Source organism: Guyanagaster necrorhizus (genome assembly GCF_019112545.1).
Source record: "Guyanagaster necrorhizus MCA 3950 unplaced genomic scaffold BT62scaffold_2, whole genome shotgun sequence".
Classification (NCBI taxonomy): Eukaryota; Fungi; Basidiomycota; class Agaricomycetes; order Agaricales; family Physalacriaceae; genus Guyanagaster; species Guyanagaster necrorhizus.
The window spans coordinates 1-25,028 of NW_025064881.1; the positions used below are offsets into that span (position 1 = coordinate 1).

Sequence of the window (25,028 nt, forward strand, 5' to 3'; positions counted from 1 at the left end):
CGCGTATAAGGGGGTCGTACATGGGGAGAAGGTACGTGACACTGCTCTTCATTATCTTCCGTTTCCTGATGTGTTCCATGCGTGGCTTGTGCTCTTCTAGGTCAATAATGGTTTGGCAATCGATCCGTGGTCATTACAGACACCAGAGTCAGCGTATCCGCAATAGAGCACTCGCAGTAAATACGATCAGATGCAGCAATGGGACGATAGGAACAATATGCTGGCCTATAGAATGGGGCTGAGAAGCGCCAGCCATCGGTCACATTCCGTGCTCGCTGCATGGATTGTAATCCTTGTATTTGACGTCGTGGCGACAAGATGCATTCTCTCGTGGCTGCCCAAAATGGTTGCGCTGATGTATTGTCCGTGTGACGCCATCTATCCTTCGAGTTCGTCGTGGAATTTCGGGCCTGCAGCTCTGACGTGGTCCCTTGATGGCGATTTGAAGGACAGCGTTTGTAGCAAAGGTATGACAGCCGCTTGATGGACTTTTTCGTCATTCTGAGATTCTTTGTCAGGCGCGTTGCTCGAATCGACGATAATACAAGGACTCACTCTACATACGAGGACACAAACACCGATTGGGATGCAGTTCGGATAACCCGATATTGGATCTAAGTTTCGACCCGTTCACGTTCTGTGTGCAATTTTCCGTTCGGTACACAGAAAACTGGAAGGAAGAAAACTGATATCGATTATAGATCATTTTGATGTCATTCCCAGCCCCACAGCCATGACACCATGAAACAAGATCCCGGCGGAGAGCACCTGGACGCTGATGGTGAACATCGTGGCACACTGATCGCGCAGAGGCCTCTGAAAATGATCCCTTCCCTTGGAATCTGAATCGGGACAATTTGCAATAAACACTATTTGGTCACGAGATAGAGATCGGCCCACAGCAGCATGAACTTTATCCTGCTCGTCGACGATGTGCTGATTTGCACCATCGCGTTTCTCTCTGTTCCAGATATTCTGCGACTTCATTAGGTAAGGCTTTCTTTGGCCTTAATTCCTGGATGCTGAATTTTCAGAAGTGTAAACGGTTCGACGCACTGACAAGGCTACTAATCATATGGACCAACGCCCACAAGCTCGACATTCTGTCCAATGACTATCCTTTCCCCCTCGATGTTATCGATCTTGAACAGCGCACGCGACACGCGTACCGACTCGCGTCATGATGGCTCCTTGACTGTTCTCTGTCACCCACAAGCAAGGTGATGTTGGTGGACTCACCTGTATCAGAGATCAAATTCATCTCAGGGCGGCAGCACAAATGGCTGCTGACCGCATCCAAGGGGACACGGTCAGTCCTGATGATCTGGGACATCGTGGAGGCGTACAAGTGCTCGAAATGATCCCCACACCGGAACGACGTTGGATTCAGGGATGTGACAGTTAACGATAACCCAGATTCTGAAGCCAGTGTCATGGTGTCATTGTGAGCACCTGTTAATATGCTAAACGACCACTAATTTCTATAGATCGCAGATAATTGTGCTCCTGCACTTGGACGATGATGGAACATTTCATGAAATCTACTTCATCAACATCAACCTCCGCCTTGTCACCCTCACTGGTGACATCTTAGCGCTAACTGATCCCAGCTCCACTACGCTCATCTACAACTGGAAGACCGGCGAGCGCACACACCTCGACACGCCGCGCACCCGTTGCCTCCAAATCATTTAACCCCGCCCACGGACCTCGTCCTGCATGCCCAGTCCATCGCTCTCTACGTCCTTCCATCACCCACGCTTGTCTCCAAATATTCCTTTGGCTGGGTCGACGGTGCCAGTGCAACCCCCACCTCCATCCCTATCCGCAATAACATAACCCTCTGGGATAACAGCATGAATCCTTCCAGCACTACTCCCTATCATCCTTCCCGCCAATGCTCACCAGTAAAACATCCTCCTTCCATCGATCTACTCGATGTTCGGACATCATCCTCGGCAAGCGGGCCACTCCCATCACCGCAATCGGGAGGAGCAGAACAGTTACGAGACCCTCGTGGCTGCTGTCTTCCCCAGTCCGCTTAACCACACCGAGAATGCCCGTGTTCGCACGATCTGCTAGAATAATTTTGATAATTGGATGGCGTTGGATTATGACGAGGACCTTGGAAGGATCGCGCTTGTAACGTGGTCTGGGAAGATTACCATTGTTGACATGTAGCCGAAATATATCTCCATGAGTACTATCATGTCTGCTACACGATTGTCTTTTTCTACTGTGCATCCCTTGTCAGTCTTTATTCAGAGTACTCTATATGTTGATTCTATTCGCTCTATGACAGCCCATTGTACAATGGCTAGATCGTATTCCTCTACATCTGGATTTAGAAGAACTGATGAGGCACTTGCGGATTAGCTTCGGAACCTATGTTTCTTCGTCATTCATCTTGTAAGGCAGGTATCGGTCAGTTCCTGTTTGCAAAGGTATTATTTTGGGATGGTAACTGTTGGAAATCCTCGGTGTTGCGCAGGGTAGACTCCAGGCTGGTAAGGCCAGAAGGTATGAATTTGTTATTCTACAGCTCCTACAGAGCTTGTATTTGTACTCTCCAGGCTTGTATCTAGAATTTACTACAACTTTCTCTTTCTCTCGAGCTTACTCATCAGCTCTCGGCATGATGCCGGATTGCCCTTTCTAGAACTTTCCAGCAAAATCCAACAGTAACTATATGAGGAGCGTTATGATTTGGGTATGAATATGGAAATCGGAGATGTACACATTCACCGGGACCGATTCAGCGAACCATGATTAAGATTCAGTGTGAGCCAAGTCGATCCCAGTCGATTGTTCATCGTTGAGAGTGGAGGCCGCGAGCAAGCACAGTGCAAAAGAATAAACCAAGAAATAGTCTGGGAAGGAATGCGACCGCATCGTCGAATTCATTTTTCAGGGCCTTTAATTTCAGTGGTTTGCCTTGCGCGACATAGAATATGCAACAATGGACTGTTTTATTCTCGCTATAAGAATACAACTAACCTCTTTCTTTTTGTGGTAGGACTTTGTTGGCATGTCTTAACATTCATCCATACCCTCAGCATCGTCGCTCAGACCGGCCTTAGATGCTGGCACTTCTCAAATGGTACAAATTTATTACCTTTAATCTCATGATTTCGTCCGGCGGATAATCACTCATCCATTGAATCTGGGCGGGTTTTGCCCTGGTTTCCCTACTGTCCTTCTTGTTAGGCTTTCGCTGATGTGTTTCCCAAGACTTGGGGTCAGAGCACTTTATTTCTTTTAATAAAAAAAAAGGTATGATCCCAAGCATCTTCTCCGACGTTGTTCCTCAACGCCAGCTGCCAAAGCAATGGTTTACATACCCATACTATATCGACTTACAGGCCCATGCCTTTTCTACATATAGGACTTCTTTTACCAAAGTCTTCAATCAATCCATCAGACACTAGTAATTCATTTCAGTGCGACGGAAGGCAGGTCTTTCTATCGACGAAGGAAATTTACCGGTCGCGTGACAAAAACATCATCAGGGACTGGAGAACCCCCCGGTGGTGTTGTAACCTTCTGTTGTGTCACCAATGTTCGTGAACGAGATCGGTTTGTACACAACGGCGGTACCTTCGAATCAATCAGGTAACAGGATACAATTTAGAGGTGAAATATCGACGTGCTTACCCTTTCCGTCGACAATCTCAGGACTACCACGCTTACATCCCCTGCTCATACAACTACAGCAACGTGGCTGCTCTCACTACAATTCAGTCCTTCGCTCAAGACACGCACACACCAAATATAGCCCGAGATATTGCAACCCGCTTTAATTATGACCAAAGAACACAGGTTTTGGATCGCCATGCGAAACCAAACCAACTCATCATTGACAGATGCATCTATAGGAAATTGAACCCTCAAACTGGCGTGGCCCCGACAGCCACTAGACGTCATCCGATTATGGTTAGAGCTCCACCCAGCTATTCCTTCACATGGTAATTTTTTGCCTGACATAAATGGATCTCTTAATATTTGAAGGATTTTTTACAAGATGGACCCAATTACAATCACATATAGGTATCGTGCGGGAGCAGGAAGATTGACTATAAAACATTTCATTTTTGGCCTATAAAACGATGTCTCCTGTAGGAAAGACCTCTCCCTCCTGATTTTTTTTTCCTTCTAGAGTGAATGAGGGATTCAAAGACCAAAACTCTCCTGAAATTCTTGTGTTTCTTCCTTGCTGACTTTTGGATCATTATCTTCAGCGGAAAGCGGACCGAATTCCTTTGCTGGGAAGTATTGTTACCGAATGAGTATCACACCTTATTATTTAACGCATGGATCTCCTACCTTTCCACTTCCGTAACGAAAATGACAGGTATATCACAGATCTACAATGAATTTCTGTGGGGAATCGAACCGCCGACCGGACCACCTCGACCATTCGGACGTTATCCTTCCACGTTTCAACCTTCTTTCACATGAAACATCTAGTTCATCTGAATGACGACGTTTCCTAGGAGCAGAAGCCTCTCCCCTGCCCTACGTTGCGTCTTGGAATTTCAGACCATCGAAAACCTTATTTTCGACATCTGCCCCAAAATGGAAACATCGTTTCCCCAGTCAGCCTCACAATACATTCCACCACACATACAGCCGCACTGACCCGTCCGGCTTCCAGCAGCACCTCTTCGTCGCCGAACTGTCCCACCGTTCACCACTCTCCCGAAAAGTCCACTATAACCATCGATGCTGAAAAACAAGTCAACCCATGGGATAGCTACGAAGAGGATGAAATGCCCGAAGAGACTCAGCCGCACCTCGTACGCAACCTACGGTTACAGGCCTTCTCTATTTACCGCCGCCTATTCTCAGTCGCGTTCTTAACGGACATGGGTATCTTCATTTCGTACGCAATCCGCAGCTATCAGACTGCACTGGTCGCGGTGGCGAATATCTTTTTCGCTATTCTCATGAGGCATGAACGCGTTATAAACTCAATTGCATGCTCTGTTCCTCAGTCGTGAGTTCTCTTTGCCTGGTGATCTTTGTAGTTCACTGATGCGTTTTCTTACCGAGGTGGCCGTTCTTCATTCGTCCGACTGCTGCGAGAGTGTGTCATAATGGAGGCAACCATTCGGGAGCTGCTGCTGTTTGAGGGACATTTTTGCTGATATTTTTGGCCACCCAAGCGACTAGGGAACTTGTTCACAGCAAGCGGGTACATTTCCCCTCAAAGTGTATGTCTGCGTGATTCTAAACCATCGATACACTTCCAGACTTCAGTGGCTTGTCAACTTTTTGACTCCGGGAAAGGCCTGTGGAGAACAATGTCCAACATTGTCTTCTTCTCCAGATGCTCCTGTGTGAGCACTGTGCTATATGTATACATGATATCCAACTCGGTTATTTGTTCCGGTAACTGCAGCCACGCGAGTTCAGCGTCGTTTTACCACCAGTTGTTGTTCACCGATGTCTGCGAGACGTTGGGGAATAAATTTTGAAGTACTGGCATAAGATCGTGGATATCTGACCATGCTGGGTGCGCTTTGGGATGGAGGTGGATATCGACTTCGAGGACGAAGGAGATGGACCGGCAGAACTTCGACGGCGAAAATGAAGCGTCGACGGACCGGAAGGCTATGGTGTCTCGTTGTAGGGTACGGCCGATGATGTGGTTAAGGTGGAAATGAGTGAAGATGTGTATGTCAGTGCAGTACACATGAGTAAATTCCCAAGCAAACGATTTGCTGACGAGAAGGGATGATGTTGCCATCCGGAGACGTTCGACGGGTGTAAGAGGAAAGGCCCATGCTTCCTCGATCGTCTGGGCAGGTATTTTTGCAGGCAGTACATTTGCCACTGTTCAACAGCAGTTGTAGAGATGATTTATGTGATTACAGGCATCGTTGTCCCTGCATTTTATATCTGATGATGCTCCACATTTTCATGATCCACCCTGGCCTTGGTGGTGAGAGTTCTGTCTCATCGATCATCCTGGGTAGAGTGTCCCCACTGGATGAAATTCTGCAAGCTTAGAATATCACACATCTTCTGTGACATCCTTAGAAATGGTTAGTTCAATAACAGTAGGATATATATTAATCTCCTTTTCACCAAGAAGTCACAGCTCCAAAATTTGCTGACTGACTGGAAATGCACTGTATGAAACTTGATGTCTAGGAAAATGGTTTCAGATGGCTCCCGGAACATTAGAAAGGGGGATGGAGGTAAAGGCCGAAGTTAGACTGTAATTGGTGGCTGTGTCTTACGAGGGATTTCATTGAATCTGCCTTCATTTAGTGTCTTTACACCCATTTAAATTATTTATGAGCTCTCAGCTTCCTTGGTGTCACCAAATGATTCACTAGGACTAATTTCCCTTTGCAGAGCATCCATTTAATTATAAGTGGCTAGGTCAAAATAGAATTTATTTATCTGCAAATTATCACTCTATGTACTTAAAATAAATAATATTTTGGAGGAAACGGCGGAAGATTCGGGGATCGCGAGATGGTTTCCATTTTGAGGAGTTTACACCACACAGTTTTAGCTTACATCATCATCACGGAGGGCGAATTTGAGACAAGTCTCAGACGGCAATGGATATATAATGGAGCTCTTTGGCCTCTCTTCAGTCCCTCACTGAACATCTCTCTACACTACACAGTGAAGTCACTCAGCTCATTTTTGATCTTTTGAATCATTTATCAGTCTGTCCCTTAGTTTCTTTATGATTGTCTCATACTAACCATCTTATTTTCCCTCTCTTCATTCAATGCTTTCTGCTGAAGTTGTTGAGGATTACATTCACTTTGCTAGGAGCTACATGGAGGAGGCTCAGAGCTCTGTTGACCAGGACCCTACTATCTCCCCAACCACTGCTACATCAACCTTCTCCTCTCTGGACCTTGGCAGTGATACCATGTGCAGCACTACTTCCTACACTTCTGATGTGCATGCTGTCTCCAAGGAAGAGGCTGAATTCTACTATGCAGGCCTTCATTCTGGGCCCACATTGCTTTACCGCACAGGCAAAAAGTGGTTCCCACCCAGAGGACCTGAAGCCTATCACTGTTTGAAAGAGCTGCGCCCAGTCTACAACCATCTGATTATAACAGTCTGGAACAATGACTTGGGCTGGAAGGTTGTTAAAGTTTTAGATGCTCATACAGTCAGTTAATAGATATTTATCATATTATAGAATTTGCTAATTAGGATTTTTAGATCCACTTTACAACAATAGATGTTGTTCGTTTCAAGATGGCCCAGTTCAATGAACTATCTGAGGATGAAAAAGATGCTGATGAAGAAACAGTACAGGCTAAGAAACCAGTTATTGGTCCTGTCACTATTTGGATTGGTGTCATCTCTGAGTCTACCTCTGCCACAGCTGCCCATGATGCAGCTCAGGACATTCTAGCCCTTCTCAAGGACTATCAGATCACTGATGTTGATGTTGACTTCTGTGAGTCCTTCTATACATGTGAGGCTAGTCCTCAGCTTCTTGAACCTGTCAGTGATCTGGACTCACTTGTCAATGGATGTTACAATTTTTTCAATTTATTTTATCTTTTATCTTATCTTATCAGAGCATCTATCTAATCACAGGCACTTACAGATAGGCATGGGATGATTATACAATCACAATAAGCCACACTATTATTCTGTAAACAGTGATAGTGTCTCAATGGTAGACAATACCTCATTGTTCCACCCCCAACAACCAGAGGTGACAAGGACTATAGCACAGAGATGCACAATTAATAGGACTATATTTATCAAAAGGCAAAATGTATATAAGTAGCTTAGCTCTTGCTGTAGATACCCAGCTTCAAGCTAAAGTTTATTCTATATCATCTTCTCTTGACCCTAACTTGTCTAAATGTCTTGGAATACATTGGCTATATAACACATATAGTGAACTGATGTGACTGTATGAAGACAATACAGCATCAGTTTATCACATGTTTAAGTCATGTGCACTTTGGGTCTAACAATGTCATTAGTCCTCTCACTTCCACTCTTGGCCTGTTAGACCTGCTCAACACATGACTAGAACACATGATAAACTAATGCTGCATTGAGTTTGTATAGTCACATTAGAGTCCACTATTATGTGTTCAACTTGGTGCAAACCAGGCATTCACAGAACAAGCTTGAGAGAGATAAGTGGTATGAATAAACTTTAGCTTGAAGCTGGAGTATTACAGCAAGAGCTATCATACTTATATACTTGTCTGTAATAATAAATACAGTTCCTGTACTATTATGGCTCTCTGCATTGTGACACTATGGTGTCTGATTGTCAGATATGAAACAAATGGATGTTGTCTGTTGTTAAGGCATCTTTGATATTATTGTCATGGTTTACCTATTGTGTCCATCTCCATCATATGGCAATTATCCCACAATCCTAAGTGCTTAATGATAAGCTAGGTGCCAGATAAGATAAATAAACATAAAAAATCATAACAATTGTCTAAGCATCTTGATATCAATAATGACATCAAAGACCATTTTTTTCTGTGACTTCTTTTCTTTCTTCTATGCTCCTTTATCTATTGCTTGTTTGTTAGTGCAGATGAATGCTTTGACTGCTGGTGGATTGCTGTTTAGGTTTATCTTTATTTTTCATCTTGTCTTTTCATACTTGATGTCTAAGGCTTGGACTAGTGGACTTGTCATTTCAGTTTGTCTCATTTCTTTACTCTCTCTCCTCATGCAATTGATGGCCTTCATGTTCAGATTCCATATGACTTGACATAGTTTACTGGACTATCAGACATGCTTGCCAATTTTGAGTGGTATTTAGTAGGCATTGACACATCTTTACTGTAGCTTCTTATTCTTCAGACCCTTACAACTTCACCACATACTATTTATTCTCCTCTCCACTCATCTATACCCATTGTTCATCTATCCTTCTCTGTCTATCCCCAGTTGTGTTGTGTACCCCCCCCCCCTATATACCCCATTCCCACTCATCTTATATCTCCTCTTACATGTTGAATGAACATTGTTGACTTTGTTGTTTAAATCACACATGATAAAACAAAGTTCAATATGTGGGTAAGGTTGACTTAGGCACTTATTAGTGCTCTAGTGCTGAGTGGGGCTTAGCTTTATTCTTGTTGATGACTTTGCCATTGTGACTTGCTTATTTTCTTTTTTATATACTAGATGAATTTTCCATTTTACATTTTCATGCATGCATTTGCTTGTGTTGATTTGTGTTTTATTGATGATCATTTGTGTTCTTACCAATGCATTCATGACATCAAAAGTACATGTTAGTATATATGATTGCAGAGGAAATATTCACATCAGAAAGTTTTCAATCTCTAAAAACTCTTACAACTGTTATGAACAGACTAAAGTGCTGATTTAACTGTTTGAGACCTAATAATGATAAATTTCCTGCCCAACAGGTCTCCCTAGCCACTCCAATAGCATAGTTCCACAATAATTGTGTTAGAATATTAATGGAACCCCCAATGCAAGGCCAGAAATGTGAATGCATGTTAATGATGCTAAAGTCTTTGCTGAAGTTGACTGAAAAGGTACCATCTATTCTGACAGACCCAGGCTAGAAACAGCTGGTGAGCTTGTTGGATATGTGAAGACAGTTGTCCTCCTCTGGTATAACATGTGCTTTCACAATTGCCTGTTCAGTAGCAGGCAAATAAGAATTGCCATCAGATGGAAAAGTCAGTATGCAAAAAAGCCTTTGCATGTCTCTTAGGAGTATGTGGTTCATATTTCCCATTTCTTTTGAATTTCACACGTTTCAGGCCCCTTGACGGCCATGTGAAGGATCGGATGCATAGCAAAGGTATGACAGCCTCTCGATGCTCTCATTCTGAGATTCTTTGTCAGGCGCGTTGCTCGAATCGACGATAATACAGGGACTCACTCTGCTTACGAGCACACAGAAACACCGATTGGATTGCAATTCGGATATTCCGACATTGGATCCAAGTTTCGGCCCTCTTGCAACGGGTTCACGCTGTGTGTTCGATATTCCGTTCACTTATAATGCTTGACTTCTAACGCGTATAATTCTGTGTAGTTATGTCTACAGGGTCTCTGTGTAACGAATGTCTCTTCTTTTATCTCCCTGAAGCCAACGCGTATGATCATGTTGATGCGACTCGGATTACCGAAGCGATCATGCGGCAACGGGGCCATCAACACATGCTCACCCTGCGTAAGCGCCAGGCAGTCTTCTCTTCTTCCTTCACTGCGTCCACGATGGTTTCTCAAGACTTCGCAGCCAGATGTCATCCGACCTTCAATACTCCAGGCGCCGACGCCGTTCTATCTTCGCTAGACGATACTTTATACCGACTGCCATCATTCGTCTTGCGAAGGTCGACCGCGTTCTTCGCTTCGAGCTCCTTCACTTTCGGACGAGACAGCGAGCCGATCCCCATCCATGAACACGATGTTGTCTTGGAGCGACTGCTACGTATTATCAGCGGGCTCGAGATCCCGCCTTGGCGCAAATTTGATGACCTCGAGGGTGTGCTCAGCCTAGCTGATGCCTGGGGAGCCAGAAGTGCGGTGGACATTATACGCGCATCTATCACTGCCCCCGTGTTCCTGAGAGAACCACTCCGGGTGTATGCGATAGCAACTAGATTTGGGTGGGAGGAGGAAGCGGAGCTCGCGTCGAAACATACTCTATCCTTGTCTCTCCACGAGGAGCAGTACCAGGAGGCGCTGCAGCGGATCCCGACGCGGTCGTTGGTCAAGTTGTTCAAGCTGCACCGGAAGCGGAGGGATGAGTTTCAGATGGGTATGGCATGGGACGCGAGTTGTAAGGGGTGTGGTGAGTCTGTCGACGGGTCGGCGTGGACGGCGCTTGTGTGGAAGATGTTCTGGGAAATGGATGCGAAGTCGTCGGGGGATAGGCTTTGTTCGTTGGAGGTTGAGGAGTGGCCGGAAATGCTGGCATGTTCGGAGGTGAAATGTGCTGGATGTGGAATGGCGGTATATGATAGATTGGAGGTGATGGAGAGAGTGAGGAAGTGTTTGGCTGATTTGCCGGATACGATATAAAGACGAGTTCGGTTAGAGAGATTCGTTAATCGTTTTGATTTTCCCTGAGGTATTCTTCCATAGCATACTTGCAACACGGTAACGAAGAAGCTCCCAATGTTACCATGGATGTACCAGATGCTCATTCTTTTTCCTTGGCGTCGCCAATGCTAATAAAAGCACAAAGTCCATTCTTCGGCATGTAATGGTATACATGTACCAAAGGTAGCGGGCATCGTTGCAACATGATCCTCTATACAAACTACCGATGGGCTTCGTCCAGTAGTTTTTATTACATACTGAACCTCAAATCCTACATTGTTTCCGTTCAGTATTCTACATTGCACATAATTCCGGGCTTGTCGCTAGAGTATCAGCAACATATCTGATTTGTAACTTCACAATTTTCAGGACATGCTAAGGGAACCGCAGGATCGCGCATGGGAACATGTCCAGGATCATGGTCCTAAAAGATCCATGATACATGCCATTTGGCTGGGCGGTATGCTTGACAGCTGAGCTTGCCGTTCCTGTCCCCGTACTTTCAAAGTGACAGCTTATTTTTTCTTATTCTTTCTTTCCCTTTCGAGTAACCATACCACAGGTGCTTTATATATTCATGCTTTTCCCAGAACATCGAGTCTTCATGTCCAAGCTTCTCCCTAGTTGGCTCGATATTGGGGAGTTGCTATGTTGTCCTTGGAAGCCAAATCGTCATGTTAAAAATCTTTCGAATTTCTCTGTCGGATATTCCGCTTCTGTGACATTTAAACAGGGCCTCCTCGCGTTCACTTGGGCTCTGTCCGGCATTTGAACAGCGATTTCGACCACTATTGGTCTCGGTAGACGCTTTGGAAAATGAGGTTTGTTCTGCGAAATGCGATCAGCGTTAGCTTGCGCTACTTGAATTTGCCATAGGAACCGGCATGGAGCTATTCACTAGTCCAAAGCGACAGATAGTGCATGCCAGGGGAGCACGAATCCCTGCGATAAGTGTGTTTCCCGTTTCTTGGACAGGACAGTTAAGGTCGGGCAATCTCTGGGTGTTGAGAATACCTTTCATAGTTTTATGCACGTTATGACTGCTTCAAATCTTGTCCGTGTGTCGTCCTCTTTCTGTTACCCTGACATTCTCAGTTTCACACTTTCCAATGTTAGCTATGAAAGGCTCTAAGAAGTCCTCATTAGAAGCTTTCCGACATCATCTGCGCGCATCAGTGGTATGATGGTTAACATGTGGTTTTCCCATGTACGAAAAATATGGTACTGTGGCCGCATTCGGGGTTCAATTCTCCGTTGATGCATTCTGTGATTAAACACCAGGCTTTTTCTCATGAATCTTTCTTGTTTCTTGTTAACTGATTACCTATTCTTATTCTTTATTAATAGCTAAAGAAACATGCGAGCCTTTTGCTCTAACCCTCTTGTGATTTCTAACAAAGACTGCAAGAAGGTAATTGTTAAAAGCCTCCCAAGATGGAACTCTGTGCATCAGTGATGTAATGGTTAACATGTGAAGATACATATGGCATTATCTTGTCATGTTTGGGGTTTGATTCCCTGCTAATGCACTTGATTGCTAATGGATCACTTTTGCTTCTGCTAGTTGCTCATGAATCTTATTGATAGCTAAGTGCTAAAATTCCATGTGAACCCTTCACTGTTCAGTTATGAAATATCTAACAGGCATGACATTCAATAACAGTGTGACACTACATGACTTCAGAGTGTGTCTCCAGGATTTTGCAGCAATTTATAATAGAAGTTTAATTCAATACATTGGTTGTCTTGATTTCTCTAGTATACTTGGACTTGGAAGTTTCAGAGTTCAATCAAATTTGATGAGTTATGATGATGATAACTGCATCTCATCAATCTATGTGTACCAAGTGAGAGATTTGAAAAAGAAACAGAATAGGTATGGAATGGTGCAGATTTTATACAGTATACTGATACTGCTGTTTGGAAGTAACCATACTAATCATGATAACATCATATCAAGGGAATCCAAGATAGCAACTAAAAGTTGGGATACATCAAAATTCATATTATTTGACTTCTTTTCTACCACCATTATCCTATTAGATTTGAAGATTCAGCTTGTACTTGGCCAACTGCTCCTCAGCCTCATTGAAGCATTGACATTCCAGTTGGGTTTAGAGTAGGCATAGATTATATTGAATCTATGCATCATATCAAGAGCATGTCAATGGGGTAAGAGCAAACAGCAAACCTTGTGTGCTCCTTTGCACAGAGACTAGAAATCCTTTTATAGTCCTTCTTACTGAGTTTCACCTGCTTGAAGTCAGAGACCAACCACTCCAGTGGACTTTGGATGTTGGGAGTGTGATTATTGCTTTCCAAGTTTCAATGATTGTTCTTTCCAGATCAAGCTCCATGAAGTTTGTGTTTTCTGGACTGGGAGGTTCCAATCTCCTAATCTTATCCCATGGTGCAAAAGTGATAGGCCAATGGCCCTCTGCATGACCATCAATTCCTGGTCTGAGATTGGGTGATCATAAGTTAGACATGATACAAATCCAAGTAATCCAGTCCTTGCTTCTTTCATAGTGATATACAGTTCCTTCTCCACCAATTCAGGCTTTGAGTGGTGTTCTATAGCTTTGCAGTGATGAAGAGATCCTCTTGCTTAACAACACTGGGAATCACTTTCTTCAGTGCAAGGAGACATAACTTCTTCTCACTTGAAACAGCTCATAAGGGCAGAAGAGTTGGTGGAATGACAGTAATCCTTATTGTTACACCCAGAGGCAGAGAGTGTCTGCACCACTGAGGTCCATGATGAGTCTTGGACTCACTGGTGACCAAGGTACCATCCCAGTACTGGCAACAGTGATAATGTATTTAGAAAGATGCCACAAGGAAAACTGGTATCATGAGAGCACCAGCTTGTGCTCTAAAATGAGGATCAAGAAACAGAGCGAATGAAGGCAGCATGAAATGCACTTCAGCAACTCCACCTTCATCAGCTCTTTCCTTTCATCATTTTGACTGGGAACACTGTGGTATATTGAGGTCAACATTGGCAAGACAACCTTCAGCTAAAGAACATACCAAAGTACTTGGCAAAGCCTAATATAGAAGCATGATCTTTAAAGGCAATGCCTCTTTCAATGGGGGTTATAGTTTCTGCTTATCCTTGAAATGTCAAGGATCAATTTCCATGAGATGATGGTGGCCTTTGTCTTGGGGTCAGGAGTAAGAGAGCCTCAATATCAGTCCAGTCTATGCATTGTCAGGATATGCAAGAAAATGCTGGACAGTTACATATTAGGTCTAGTTCAATGCATATACCAACCATAAATCTGAACAACAGAATGTTCTGCACCCTCCCATAAAAGACAGAATGGTCTAGTACATGTATGGATAGGGAAACAGTCCCAAAAGATGAAAAGTGCACATACCTAGACAAAGGTCATGACCACAATCTGAATATACCCAATGCAAGAGGTTGATAATATGATTGAGACTAGCTGGAGGTAGCTCAAAATGGTGAAGAAAACATAAGGAAAATGTGCATACCAACCAGTGCATAGGAAATCCATGGCAATAAGCATCAGGCTGAATGAATGTTCAATAGTCCAAGAACCGCCGCAGAAAAGCACAAAATACATTGCCATATATCCAGGAGGGAATTGTCTTTATCATCGTCAGTGGTGGTGATAGGGAGTGATGGCACATAACACATGAAATGAGATGGCCACTGTGTATCATGCTGATCCTAGAAATATCCAAGAAGGGAGTTTTTATCCATCATTAATGGTGGTGATGGTGGTGGTTCATCATCAAGAGGCACAAAACGTTCCCAGAATTAGATTATAGGGCCATGTTTACCATAAAGTGCAGAGTTTCGAGCACTCATTGAAACTTGAAGAAAATGGGTCCAGATGGGAGTTACTTCTATCTTTTATTCTGGAACTAATACAGTGATCTTAGTGACTTGCTTCCCAAAAAGTTGTGACCACAAACAAGGAAAAGACAGAAGACATTAGTAACTATCATCTTCAGGCACAAGGGAAAAAAAGTCCACTCTCTATGTGTATTTTGTACAGGAGCTCATGAATTTGCATTCACAGACTATGGAACCATATAGAATGTGAAGCAATGTCTTCTGCCTGGTTGCACATATAGCGCCAGGCTCGGCGAAACTGTTACACGACTGCATATGCAAGAACAGCCGTCGTATGATTGTATCTTTTTTCTAAGGCTACCGTGACGATTTGCCTGCTCCCTTCACAGCACAAAGATTCGTTATGATTTGGGTTGGCCCTGTCAGTGGACTGCTGTACATTGCTTGTGTCCTGAATTAATGCTCTTGCATCGGTGGTTTCCTTCGTGCAGTTGTCAACCACCTGGAAACCAAGGAAGACCCCTCTGATGTCGTCAGTTCGACCTAGACCTACAGACCTAGAGTCAGAATCCAACCCGAACTTAGGGTTAAGCGGTCACTAAGTCCACGTGGACAATTCCCGTCTTTCATGATTTCTCTTGTCAACATTCGGGGAGTATTACTTGTCCATCCAACAGTAATTTATTACATCCATCGCTTAATGTCACTGATAGCACAGCTATCCTAGTCTGCCAGTGTTTTGGATACAATTTCTATGACACAGCCCGGGATCCATCTTAATCTTCGAGGGACAAGGACAATATCCGCAGCATGATGGAAACAAGTAGGAAGTCCTATGGCGTGTAACTCGGCCTGATTTTCCCAGCCTCTGAAACGGCCGTTAGATCTGCGCTGCGAGCAGTGTGGAACAGACGGGCTCTCCCCTCATACAGCAAACACGGGCACAGGACGGAGCATACAACGGCGGTGAAAATGGACAGTGGTGGTCGGCTGTACGCAGGAATATAGCAGCCCCCAGCACGATGTCGTGCCTTCCCCTAAGCAATCTCAAAGACAGACAACGTAGTGAATATAATATTTCTTTTTTTACCGTGCATTCTAATTTACCCCTGATCAGATTGGCAGTGTTAGGCTGTCCGTTCCGGAGATATCATTTGCCCTGTTCATTGAGTCCGAGAATCCGTCCTGACCTACATCGATTCTTCCGCAGTGTCTCGCGTACATGGCGTGGAGAAGTCTGCATCCCAGAAGACATCTGAAAAAAAAAACACCAAAACTTGCCACAACAACGTGCCCCTTCGCTTAAGCCTAGTTTTAGGCCTCTCGATTGAAGATCGGATCCACACGTAAACAAGTATTCGGGCCGGACTTCCCAGCCGCACCGCGCCTTTGAGGCTGTGGCAGTGATCGTTGGAAATGCTTTAAGCTGCTATCACGGTACATTTATTCAAAATATGGCACCCATTCGTCCCCACAATAAGACAAGAAGCGGCTGCAAGACGTGCAAGGATCGAAAGGTCAAGGTAGGTACTTTGCCTGCCTCGTTCCGACGACGGTGATGTTGAAATATGGCCAGTGTGACGAAAATCATCCAACATGCGAGAACTGCACGAGGCGAGGGATAGCGTGTGTATGGAGCAATACTGTCCCCAAACGCGAATCACCAGTGCCGGCGGGGGGACGGTCTGCATTGCTAGTCGGACAGTCAAGCTCAAGTTCAAACGAACTCTCCCTGTCGACATGGACCGGCGCAAGTTCATCCGACTCGTTAATCCTTGAATTGATGCACCACTACTCTATATCCGCTTCCTACTCACTCTCCTCAGATCCCGACGCGTCTCGAGTGTGGAGCATCGTCGTTCCCAAAATGGCCTTTGATCCCTCGAACCAGTGTCTCCTTCACGCCATTCTCGCCATTTCCGCTCTTCACATTCACCACACGGATCCGACGGCCCCTCCCCGGTACGCTGCAGCCGCCCGCACATTTTATCACCAGGCGAAAATCGACTTGGACGATGATTCCGCAGACATCAACGCCGCCCTCGTTGCCCTGTCTCTCGTTGGACGCTATGAATTCGCCTCATCCGCCAAATTGTGCCCGCTGTCCTCCGGCGACTCGGATTGGTACATCACCACTTGCGCCGTGCGCCGTAACATCGCAAAGCGCCGGACCGAGCTCCAAGACACTGTCTTTCAGTCGCTCTTGGGCGCCATGGCGCCGGATAATCTACCCACGTCCTTGGAGGAACCGTTCCCGTCGTCGTTGTCGACGATCCTGAGCACAGCTCCGGATGTGGAGGAGCTGCGCGACGCGTCGGTGCACGTCGCCTATGTCGATTCGATACACGTCCTGGAGATCGCATGGCGGGCTTCGCTCAATCGATGCATGGGCACGTGGTGGTATTGGATGTCCCATACGTTCTTTCGTTTATTGGAAGAGGAGAGACCCCGTGCGCTTGTCATATTAGCGCACTACTGTGTTATGATGAAGCATGTCACTCGGGATGGCCCGTGGTGGATGAAGAAGCAGTGGGACAGAGAGGCTGCGCGGATCGTCACCATGCTTGATGAGCGGTGGGCTCCGTGGTTAGGATGGCTCGAGAGTCAGTTGGATGAAAAGCGAGATGGTCACGTTTTCGATTTTACAGGTGTGGATATTCTGACTTGGCTCAGCGCAGGGGACGGTGATCATGTCTAGTTTGCACCATGATAACGAAAGATAGAATATATATCGTAACTATATACCATTTAGAAGATGAAAAGGTCTTGTATCAAAGCATGTGTGGTAAATAAGATAGGGACATTAGTGTCTCTTGAAGAAATGACCATAACAACCCGATTCCTTGAAAACTGCCCGTAGCTACAGGTGGGAAATTTGGAGACTACAGCTGAAGCGAATGGTTACCTGTTAGGGATTAAGCCAGATTCCGGCATTCTATAGTCTTCAGTTCCCTTCTTTAATTGCTACTTACTCAGGGCCTCACGCGCACGGAGAAACTGTAATCAAAGAATTAAGTAGCGACATCCCCACCAAACATACGGGAGTTTACTTGGGTATCTGGTGGTAAAAGTCGACCCGCCTGAGAGTTAGTAGTTGATTAGGACTTTGAGAATCTGTGCGGACCATGGGAAATGACACAGGCAAGCGTGATTTTATGAATGCAAGGCAGAAAACATTGGTGACTGACTTTGTCAGTTGAAGAATAATCAGAAAAGTCCGGTGTTGCGTAGAACATGAGGAATTGAATGTACAAGTCTCATAAAGACCAATGGATGCACATCTTTCTCACCTACAAAGAGTTGAACGTTATCAACATAGATCTCCTTCCGGAGCCGTTCCACCAAAACAGGGATAACTGTGTTCCATGTTACGTGTCGCCACCTACAAAGCTGACGATATAAATATGCATTACTATCATTTACACTAAGGTTACTCACAAAGAACGCGTGCTCTCGAGCACAGACAGATGCCAATACCTCATGCTACCGACGAGAGATCGAAGTCAACGAAACAAAGACATACATGTGACAGTTCGCCAGATCCGCATCAAGTCCGACAGCGTCTCGCCCCTGATGCATATGGATGGATTAGCAACATGTGCTTGGACTGAGTCCACACGTCAGTCCACGAGAAGAGCTAATGATAAAAGATTAACCGTAAGCCACAGGCCAAGACATTCTTTCACCCCTCTCACAGATTAACTCACCGGCATCGGGTTAACAACAAATTTTGTCTCAACTGCTGGTACGATAGGCTCAATGTCATGGGGACCTCCACTTTCTGCGTAAGCTTACATTTAAGCCATGAAATTTGGGGTTCAACATAAGGAGATAAGCAATATCTCAGATACAATCGTCGTCCAGGTGGTCTCCATACAGAGCGAACGGCAGCCAATGTCGGCAGAGACTGAACTTGTCTCTTTCCAACTCAATTGCTGCTGTATCTGTTACATGAGACTTGGGTGTCAGACCATCAAATGAAAAGGATATACACCCCCTGGAAGGTAGAGATTGATCATTGATCATTAATACCTTCTGCCAAACAGCTGATACTGGCTTTTTCCTCAGCAATGTCCTAAATTATGGTACCAGCATAAACACTTGAAGAGCACTGTTTGATGATGACATTGGTGGGGTAGACAGTGAGTAATACAGGGTGTGAGGCAGCATAGATGAAGTGGTAAGGATACCAGAGGTTAAGGCAATGTGATTCAGATTTACAAAGGGGGTGAGCTGTATAAGAAATGAGAGGAAGCCAAACAAGCAGAATAGTCTCTTAGTCCAAGCTTAATTGTTGTACATATTGATGAAAAGTTCCACATCTGTCGATCTCAATGATATCATGAATACTTGTGCAACAGTGCTAAGTCTGCATCATAGACCATTCCCATTCTGAGAACTGGAAAGTTTCAGAATGAGGTATTCAGCACATGGTATGTCTTAAGAGTGAAATCTAGATGAAACAATCAACTCACCACTGCTGATCAAGTGGAACAGCCATTTGCCCACCTATATAAATTCAGGATGTTACAGTAAATGACACATATTGACTGTCCTGCTCATTGGAGCTGCTCCTATCGAATCTCAACATTCCAGACACATTATCATTCACATATTATCGATGCCACCATATCCCAGGATGATCTCTTCACTATTCCTGTGCTATGGCTGCAAAAACACGTTCCTTTCCTGTGAAGCCGTCACTGTATGTGAGTGTGGTGCATTCTGGTACACCCACATGCACCGCCATTACAGAAACCATACCAATACCTCGTCCTTGCGCCCGTCCTCCCCCTACCCATCGCGTCTCTTCCACAAAGTCTAGATACACAGAACAGACACGTCCCAGAGTTCGACGTCTCCTTCTGGTGACAAAGAGGAGAAGGAGGCGCCGAGTTACACGCTCCGGCCTGGGTGGAGGAATGTCGTTCCCTCCGTGCGGACGGGGAGAAGAAGCTTGATATTGTATGCTGGATGAGCGGTAAACAGAAATATGCCGATGTAAGGAATAATGAAGTGCCTCACAATCATTCGGTCCCGACCACATCCGCAAATCAGAGGACCAAGTTAAATTTGGAGTTAGGCGGTCGGATGATGTATACAAATGGACAACAGCATTATTTGGATGTTCTCGGAAGATTCTTCCGGAGTTTTACCAGTCCCTATTTCATTGTTTAGGTGGGACTATTATTCAGACTATTTACTATACAGGAGCTAGTCCCTATACCTTTTCATTAATGGACATGGTTTTTTTTAATGCATTCTGTGTGACATGAACCTGATTGATGTTGAAGAAAATTGGTAAATCTGTGCTCTTTGATCTTTCGCTTGTGCTTGATATTATGTTACTTCAAGAGGTCTCATCTCTCCAATGACAGGAGCTATATACTCTTTAGGAATACAAATACTTTAGATAGTTTACAAGCTAATGCTGTCTTGTCTTTTACCTAAGGCTTCCTGAAAGTAACGAGAGAATTGGTGTTTGAATTACCTAAGAGAACCTTGTATCAGGTCAATAGGCACTAGGCATATTTGGTTAAAATGAGGGCAGTGTACAATTTAGGGAGAATAGCATGTTGGGTATGGTGGTGAGAAACTCTTATCATTCTTGCTTTTCCCCTGCTTATCAGTCATCACAGACAAATAACTATGACGACGATAACTGCTTCTCATCGATCTATGTATACGAAGTGATAGATTTGAAAGAGAAAGAGAATAGGTATGGTATGGCGCAGATTTTATACAGTATACTGATACTGCTGTGTAGAAGTAACCCTACTAATCACGATAACATCACATCAAGGGAATCCAAGATGGCAACTAAAAGTTGGGATACATCATAATTCATATTATTTGACTTCTTTTCCGCCACCGCCATCCTATTAGATTCAAAAGTTCGGCTTGTATTTGGCCGACTGCTCCTCAGACCCGTTGAAGACATTGACGTTCCAGTTGGGTTTAGAGTAGGCATAGGTTATGTTGAACCTATGCCTCAGGTCAAGAGCATGTTAACGGGGTCAGCACGAAAAGCAAACCTTGTGTGCTCCTTCGCACCGAGACATGGATATGCATATACTAAGCATTCTTATTTCCTGTCTGTCTCTTGGTTTGTTCTTCGTCAGGCGTAGATTCCAAAACTGGCGATGGCCCTGAGCAGAGAGATGGGAGCGTTGAATTCCCACAGTTCGGCCCAAATCCCATCTCCAGACGCGATAAATCATTTGGTGCGTCCTCACTCACTTGTCAGTATCTACCTTCTTCGGTTATCTTACAGCACACTCAACAACGCAGGAATTCTCTACAGCACAACCAGCTGTTATGCCCGCTGCTGGAGTTTCCGGTTTGTTCGCCTCTGGCATGCTCGTTGCCGCCATATGTCGCTCGTCACACACTACCTTCCCGTCATAGTCAAATCATGGGTCGTTATTTGAGGAGGAAATGTACGAAGAAACTTCAAGACTTGTGGCGCTATTCGTTGCTTGAATATAAGACGGAAGCGGGAAGAGGGATGCCGGATGCCGGTGAGCGGTTGGCTGAGGCATTTATGGGTATATCTGTTCGACGAAGATGGCGTTAGGGTTCTTTATTCTCGACACTACCGCACCTTTCCAGTTACAAAATGGTATATACGTTCGGGTTGTGTATATACAAAGATTGCTATCTTTCGACACAGGATGTCGTACCGTCTCCGTCTCCCGCACTGAGCCAGGCCAGAAATTCCAAGCCTGTAGAATCAAAAACCTTACTATTACGCTCCTGATCCAACTGAGTCTCGAGCCATCCTAACCACGGAGCCCACCGCGCATCAAGCATAGCGACGATCCGCGCAGCCTCATTGCCCCATTGCTTCTTCACCCACCACGGCCCATCCTGCGTGACGCGTTTCATCATAGCACAGTAATGCGCCAATATGATGAGCGCACGGGGCCGCTGCTCCTCCAACAGATGAAAGAACGTATGCGACATCATACGCCACCATACCCCTATGCATTTATTAAACGAAGCCGTCCACGCCATTTCCAGGAAATGTATCGAATCCTGATAGGCGGCGCGTACCGACGCGTCATGCAGCTCCTCAACGTCCGGAGCGGTGCTCAGGAGCGTCGAAAACGATAATGGGAACTGTTCGTCCAAATTCGTCGGTGAAGATGGCGGCGCCATAGCACCCAGCAGCGAACGCAGAACATTACCCTGCAGCTCCGTCCGATGCATTTCGATGTTACGGTTAATGGCGCCGATGGTGATGTACCAGTCCAAGTCGCCCGTGTATGGGAGTACTCCGGCCGATGCAGCGAATTCATATCGCGCAACGAGCGACAATGCGATGAGGGCGGCGTTTATGTCCGCAGTCCCCTCTTTCCCCGAGTCTATGCCGATCTTCGCTTGTTGATAAAAAGTGTGGGCGGCTGCAGCATACCGAGGGGGGGACGTGGGATCGGCGTGGTGGATGTGTAGAGCGGAAAACGCGAGAATGGCATGGAGGAGACAGTGGTTCTGGGGGTCAAAGGCCATTTTGGGAACATTGATGCTCCAGACTCGAGACGCGTCGGGATCGGAAGAGAGTGAGAAGGAAGCAGATGTAGAGTAGTGGTGCATTAATTCAAGGATGAACGGGTTGGTTGAACCCCATGTTAAGAGGGAACCGTCGTTCGAACTTGACAGTTCGCCCCGCATAAGCGCTATTGATGGACCAGTATTACTCCAGGCACATTCTAACCCGCGCCTGGTGCAGTTCTGGCATATGGGAAGACCTTCGTCGCACTGCAAATGCAAATCACTTGAACATGCCCGTCGGCAGATAGGGGGTTGAAAAGGTATGGCTCAGAGTACATACCTTGACCCTGCGCTGCTTACACGTTTTGCAGCCGCTTCTTGTCTTACGGTGAGGACGAATGGGTGCCATGTTGTGTCGACGTTGGTGAAAGCAGCTTAAAGTATTTCTCACGATCAGTTGCCACAGCCTCAACGCTCGGAAGTCCGTCCCGAATACTTTTTTTTCTCATGGCGATCCGATCGTTAAACGAAAAAGGCAAATTTCGGCTTGACCAATGAGGCACATTGCCGTTGCAAATACAGTTTTTCCGAATGCCCTCAGCAATGTAGATTTCTCCACGCCATGTCCGACAGACACTGGGGAAGAATCAACAGGGATCCAGACAGATTCAAGTGTACCCTCTGGTCCAGTAAACAGCGTAAGTGGCTTCCAAAACGGACAGCCCAACAATAAGCTGATCAGGGTTGTATTAGAAGGCAAGTTAAATGTGTAGATTCCTACCGTTCAGTTCTCACGGCCGATTCTGACGACGGGGAAATTAGACCGCGTTACTACGGCGGAACGCTATAGAACATGATATTTGTGTCCATCATGCTGCGGACATTGCCCTCGTCACTCCTCGTACAGAAATGCAGATCAGAAGGTTCTCGGGCTGTGTCTAGCTGTATCGCAAGGGATTGGGGTAGCTATGCTACAACATGTACCAGCGAAAGAAATGATGAACAGTATGGATTGTTTCCTTTCGAAGAGGAGCAATAGTTCCTACACATTAGCGATACAAGTCATAATAGGTAGGACTTCGACTTTCTGCTCAAAAGAAACTTTAGGTCAGGTTTATACTGAAGCTAGGACAAATTTATGACGTAAAAGGCGTCTTCCTCCAGTTTCCGTGCTGATGACTGGCGGATCGGATTTCTCCTCCTCGTAATACAACCAAGTTGAACCAATCAACAAGCATATAAGGAGCTGTCTCCACAAACCTAGTGAGTCTTGAGCGCTTGAAAACTGCGCAGAGAGAAGAAAACCGCGTCAGTTTAGCGTTAGAAGAAAAGATATGAACATACAATGTCTGTGATGGGAATATTGTGGTCGTGGGTCTACACGGGTAGCCGTAATGCTATCCACGGCGCGAGCCATTATTTAACTGCTCCTTGCGTTCCAGACTCCAGGAGCCCGTAAATTCTGGGTCAGTGCGCTTCTACCATCCATCTCAGCACCAATAAAATGAAACAATTCTTCAGCTTCTATGTCTTGACTTGATGGTCACCGGCCTTCAGGCTGCCATAGAGTACCAACTCCAGCACCACTCACTGATTTTTTGCTTATTGTCCATTATGTACAGTATGGACTGGGAGATGAGGCAATTCAGGTGAGGTGAGCTAGCATGTCCATTGATTTCTGGCAACCTCATGATGGGCCCATAGTAGTTCAGCAAATGATCTGTATATGCAAGGTCTGAGCTCCTATAGAGAGTATCTATATCCTTTGAGAGTACAATAGCAGACCAATTGTCTGATAATAAGGTTGTAGCCTCAATAATTGGTGAGAAGACTTGAGATAGTAGGCTGTAAAGCTAGAGTGCCTCCTTTGATGCATGCATTGCAGCCACATATTCAGACTCTATGGTTGAAAGCAAGATGATCTCCTGCCTTTTAGATGACCACAAAACAGCTTCACCATTCAGTAGAAAAGCATATCCAGTAATAGCATGTCTGTCCTCAGTCATGCTTCTATCTGCATCCACAAATCCCTTTAGAACCATTCTATTTCCTCCAAATATCAACCAGTAATCTCTTGTGCTCTCCAGGTAGTGAAAGATGTGCTTTACAGCCCAGTGAGCCTCTGCAGCAGCTGTTGAATATTTCAAGACCACTGTCATGGTAAATGCACTATCAGAGCATGTCCAGAGCATAACTCAGATCAAAAGACCAATAGACTCCCTGTTAGATGGCTGGAATTTTCTGAGTAGAGGCTGGTGCAGAGAAAGAAGATATATGGACATTGGTGTCTATTGGTGTGGAGACTGGTTTGAGGTCCTCAAAGCCATGGCAACAAATGATAGCATTGATATATGAGCATTGTGAAAGTGAAATAGAGCATGACTCTCAGTCATGTGTGATCTTGATGCTGAGAATCCAATGCAACTCACCCAAATCTGTGAATTCCATGTATCTTATCATTTTCTTCTTCACCTCTTGCACCAGTTGTAATAATGATGCAGCAATTGTATGGTTGTTGACATGTACTGCCACCACAGTCAGTTTTTGACCTTCATGCTTGTAAAACACAGCTTGGTCAACATCATATCATTTGAATCCCAACATCTCAATCACAATCTCAATGAGGCATTGATACCAATGATGACCA

At 45.1% G+C, this 25,028-nt stretch overlaps 11 protein-coding genes and 1 non-coding gene across 12 annotated transcripts; 9 read left to right on the forward strand and 3 right to left on the reverse strand.

Moving 5' to 3' along the window:
- Positions 1-20: 20 nt before the first annotated feature.
- Positions 21-601, forward strand: BT62DRAFT_999355 (uncharacterized protein; the record flags this gene model as incomplete). The annotated part of the gene is made up of 4 exons (XM_043190797.1): positions 21-31; positions 101-110; positions 167-467; positions 519-601. The coding sequence occupies 4 exons, from the start codon at positions 21-23 to the stop codon at positions 599-601; spliced, it is 405 nt and encodes a 134-aa protein (XP_043045184.1).
- A 418-nt stretch (positions 602-1,019) lies between these two features.
- BT62DRAFT_1070928 (uncharacterized protein) lies at positions 1,020-2,141 on the forward strand (the record flags this gene model as incomplete). The annotated part of the gene is made up of 5 exons (XM_043178707.1): positions 1,020-1,165; positions 1,217-1,342; positions 1,391-1,444; positions 1,488-1,569; positions 1,611-2,141. 5 exons carry the CDS (start codon positions 1,020-1,022, stop codon positions 2,043-2,045), a joined length of 843 nt encoding a protein of 280 aa, XP_043045185.1. The 3' UTR covers positions 2,046-2,141.
- Positions 2,142-4,344: 2,203 nt separating this feature from the next.
- On the forward strand, positions 4,345-5,131 carry BT62DRAFT_999357 (uncharacterized protein; the record flags this gene model as incomplete). The annotated part of the gene is made up of 4 exons (XM_043190798.1): positions 4,345-4,436; positions 4,494-4,595; positions 4,655-4,996; positions 5,053-5,131. 4 exons carry the CDS (start codon positions 4,345-4,347, stop codon positions 5,129-5,131), a joined length of 615 nt encoding a protein of 204 aa, XP_043045186.1.
- A 291-nt stretch (positions 5,132-5,422) lies between these two features.
- BT62DRAFT_999358 (uncharacterized protein) lies at positions 5,423-5,749 on the reverse strand (the record flags this gene model as incomplete). The annotated part of the gene is made up of 1 exon (XM_043190799.1): positions 5,423-5,749. The coding sequence occupies one exon, from the start codon at positions 5,747-5,749 to the stop codon at positions 5,423-5,425; it is 327 nt and encodes a 108-aa protein (XP_043045187.1).
- Positions 5,750-6,964: 1,215 nt separating this feature from the next.
- Positions 6,965-7,449, forward strand: BT62DRAFT_872613 (uncharacterized protein; the record flags this gene model as incomplete). Its single annotated transcript, XM_043182529.1, has 2 exons — positions 6,965-7,147; positions 7,201-7,449. Coding segments are annotated over 2 exons (432 nt in total), but the record flags the coding sequence as incomplete, so codon positions are not given.
- A 2,738-nt stretch (positions 7,450-10,187) lies between these two features.
- On the forward strand, positions 10,188-11,037 carry BT62DRAFT_925865 (uncharacterized protein; the record flags this gene model as incomplete). Its single annotated transcript, XM_043184898.1, has 1 exon — positions 10,188-11,037. Exon 1 carries the CDS (start codon positions 10,228-10,230, stop codon positions 11,035-11,037), a length of 810 nt encoding a protein of 269 aa, XP_043045189.1. The 5' UTR covers positions 10,188-10,227.
- A 1,190-nt stretch (positions 11,038-12,227) lies between these two features.
- BT62DRAFT_t19 lies at positions 12,228-12,320 on the forward strand. The gene has a single exon. It is a non-coding gene; the product is annotated as a tRNA-Gly (tRNA).
- Positions 12,321-16,445: 4,125 nt separating this feature from the next.
- BT62DRAFT_915553 (uncharacterized protein) lies at positions 16,446-17,585 on the forward strand (the record flags this gene model as incomplete). Its single annotated transcript, XM_043183945.1, has 1 exon — positions 16,446-17,585. One exon carries the CDS (start codon positions 16,446-16,448, stop codon positions 17,583-17,585), a length of 1,140 nt encoding a protein of 379 aa, XP_043045190.1.
- Positions 17,586-17,851: 266 nt separating this feature from the next.
- On the reverse strand, positions 17,852-20,132 carry BT62DRAFT_990176 (uncharacterized protein; the record flags this gene model as incomplete). Its single annotated transcript, XM_043190207.1, is given in 11 exon segments — positions 17,852-17,884; positions 18,182-18,269; positions 18,326-18,370; positions 18,411-18,457; positions 18,595-18,668; positions 18,920-18,962; positions 19,014-19,120; positions 19,363-19,396; positions 19,626-19,708; positions 19,728-19,857; positions 20,115-20,132. The coding sequence occupies 11 exon segments, from the start codon at positions 20,130-20,132 to the stop codon at positions 17,852-17,854; spliced, it is 702 nt and encodes a 233-aa protein (XP_043045191.1).
- Positions 20,133-21,030: 898 nt separating this feature from the next.
- BT62DRAFT_999363 (uncharacterized protein) lies at positions 21,031-21,464 on the forward strand (the record flags this gene model as incomplete). The annotated part of the gene is made up of 2 exons (XM_043190800.1): positions 21,031-21,111; positions 21,162-21,464. The coding sequence occupies 2 exons, from the start codon at positions 21,031-21,033 to the stop codon at positions 21,462-21,464; spliced, it is 384 nt and encodes a 127-aa protein (XP_043045192.1).
- A 31-nt stretch (positions 21,465-21,495) lies between these two features.
- Positions 21,496-22,808, reverse strand: BT62DRAFT_990177 (uncharacterized protein). Its single transcript, XM_043190208.1, has 2 exons — positions 22,722-22,808; positions 21,496-22,648 (listed from the first exon to the last, which is right to left on the reverse strand). The coding sequence occupies exons 1-2, from the start codon at positions 22,788-22,790 to the stop codon at positions 21,545-21,547; spliced, it is 1,173 nt and encodes a 390-aa protein (XP_043045193.1). The 5' UTR covers positions 22,791-22,808; the 3' UTR covers positions 21,496-21,544.
- Positions 22,809-23,003: 195 nt separating this feature from the next.
- On the forward strand, positions 23,004-23,323 carry BT62DRAFT_999365 (uncharacterized protein; the record flags this gene model as incomplete). The annotated part of the gene is made up of 3 exons (XM_043190801.1): positions 23,004-23,079; positions 23,135-23,148; positions 23,204-23,323. The coding sequence occupies 3 exons, from the start codon at positions 23,004-23,006 to the stop codon at positions 23,321-23,323; spliced, it is 210 nt and encodes a 69-aa protein (XP_043045194.1).
- Positions 23,324-25,028: the final 1,705 nt, after the last annotated feature.

Excerpts from the sequence above, each read along its gene's own strand:
- BT62DRAFT_990177 (XM_043190208.1), bottom strand. The coding sequence starts at position 22,790 with ATGGCACCCATTCGTCCTCACCGTAAGACAAGAAGCGGCTGCAAAACG. Across the intron at positions 22,649-22,721 it reads GTAAGCAGCGCAGGGTCAAG|TGCGACGAAGGTCTTCCCAT; the intron begins GTATGTACTCTG and ends TTGCATTTGCAG.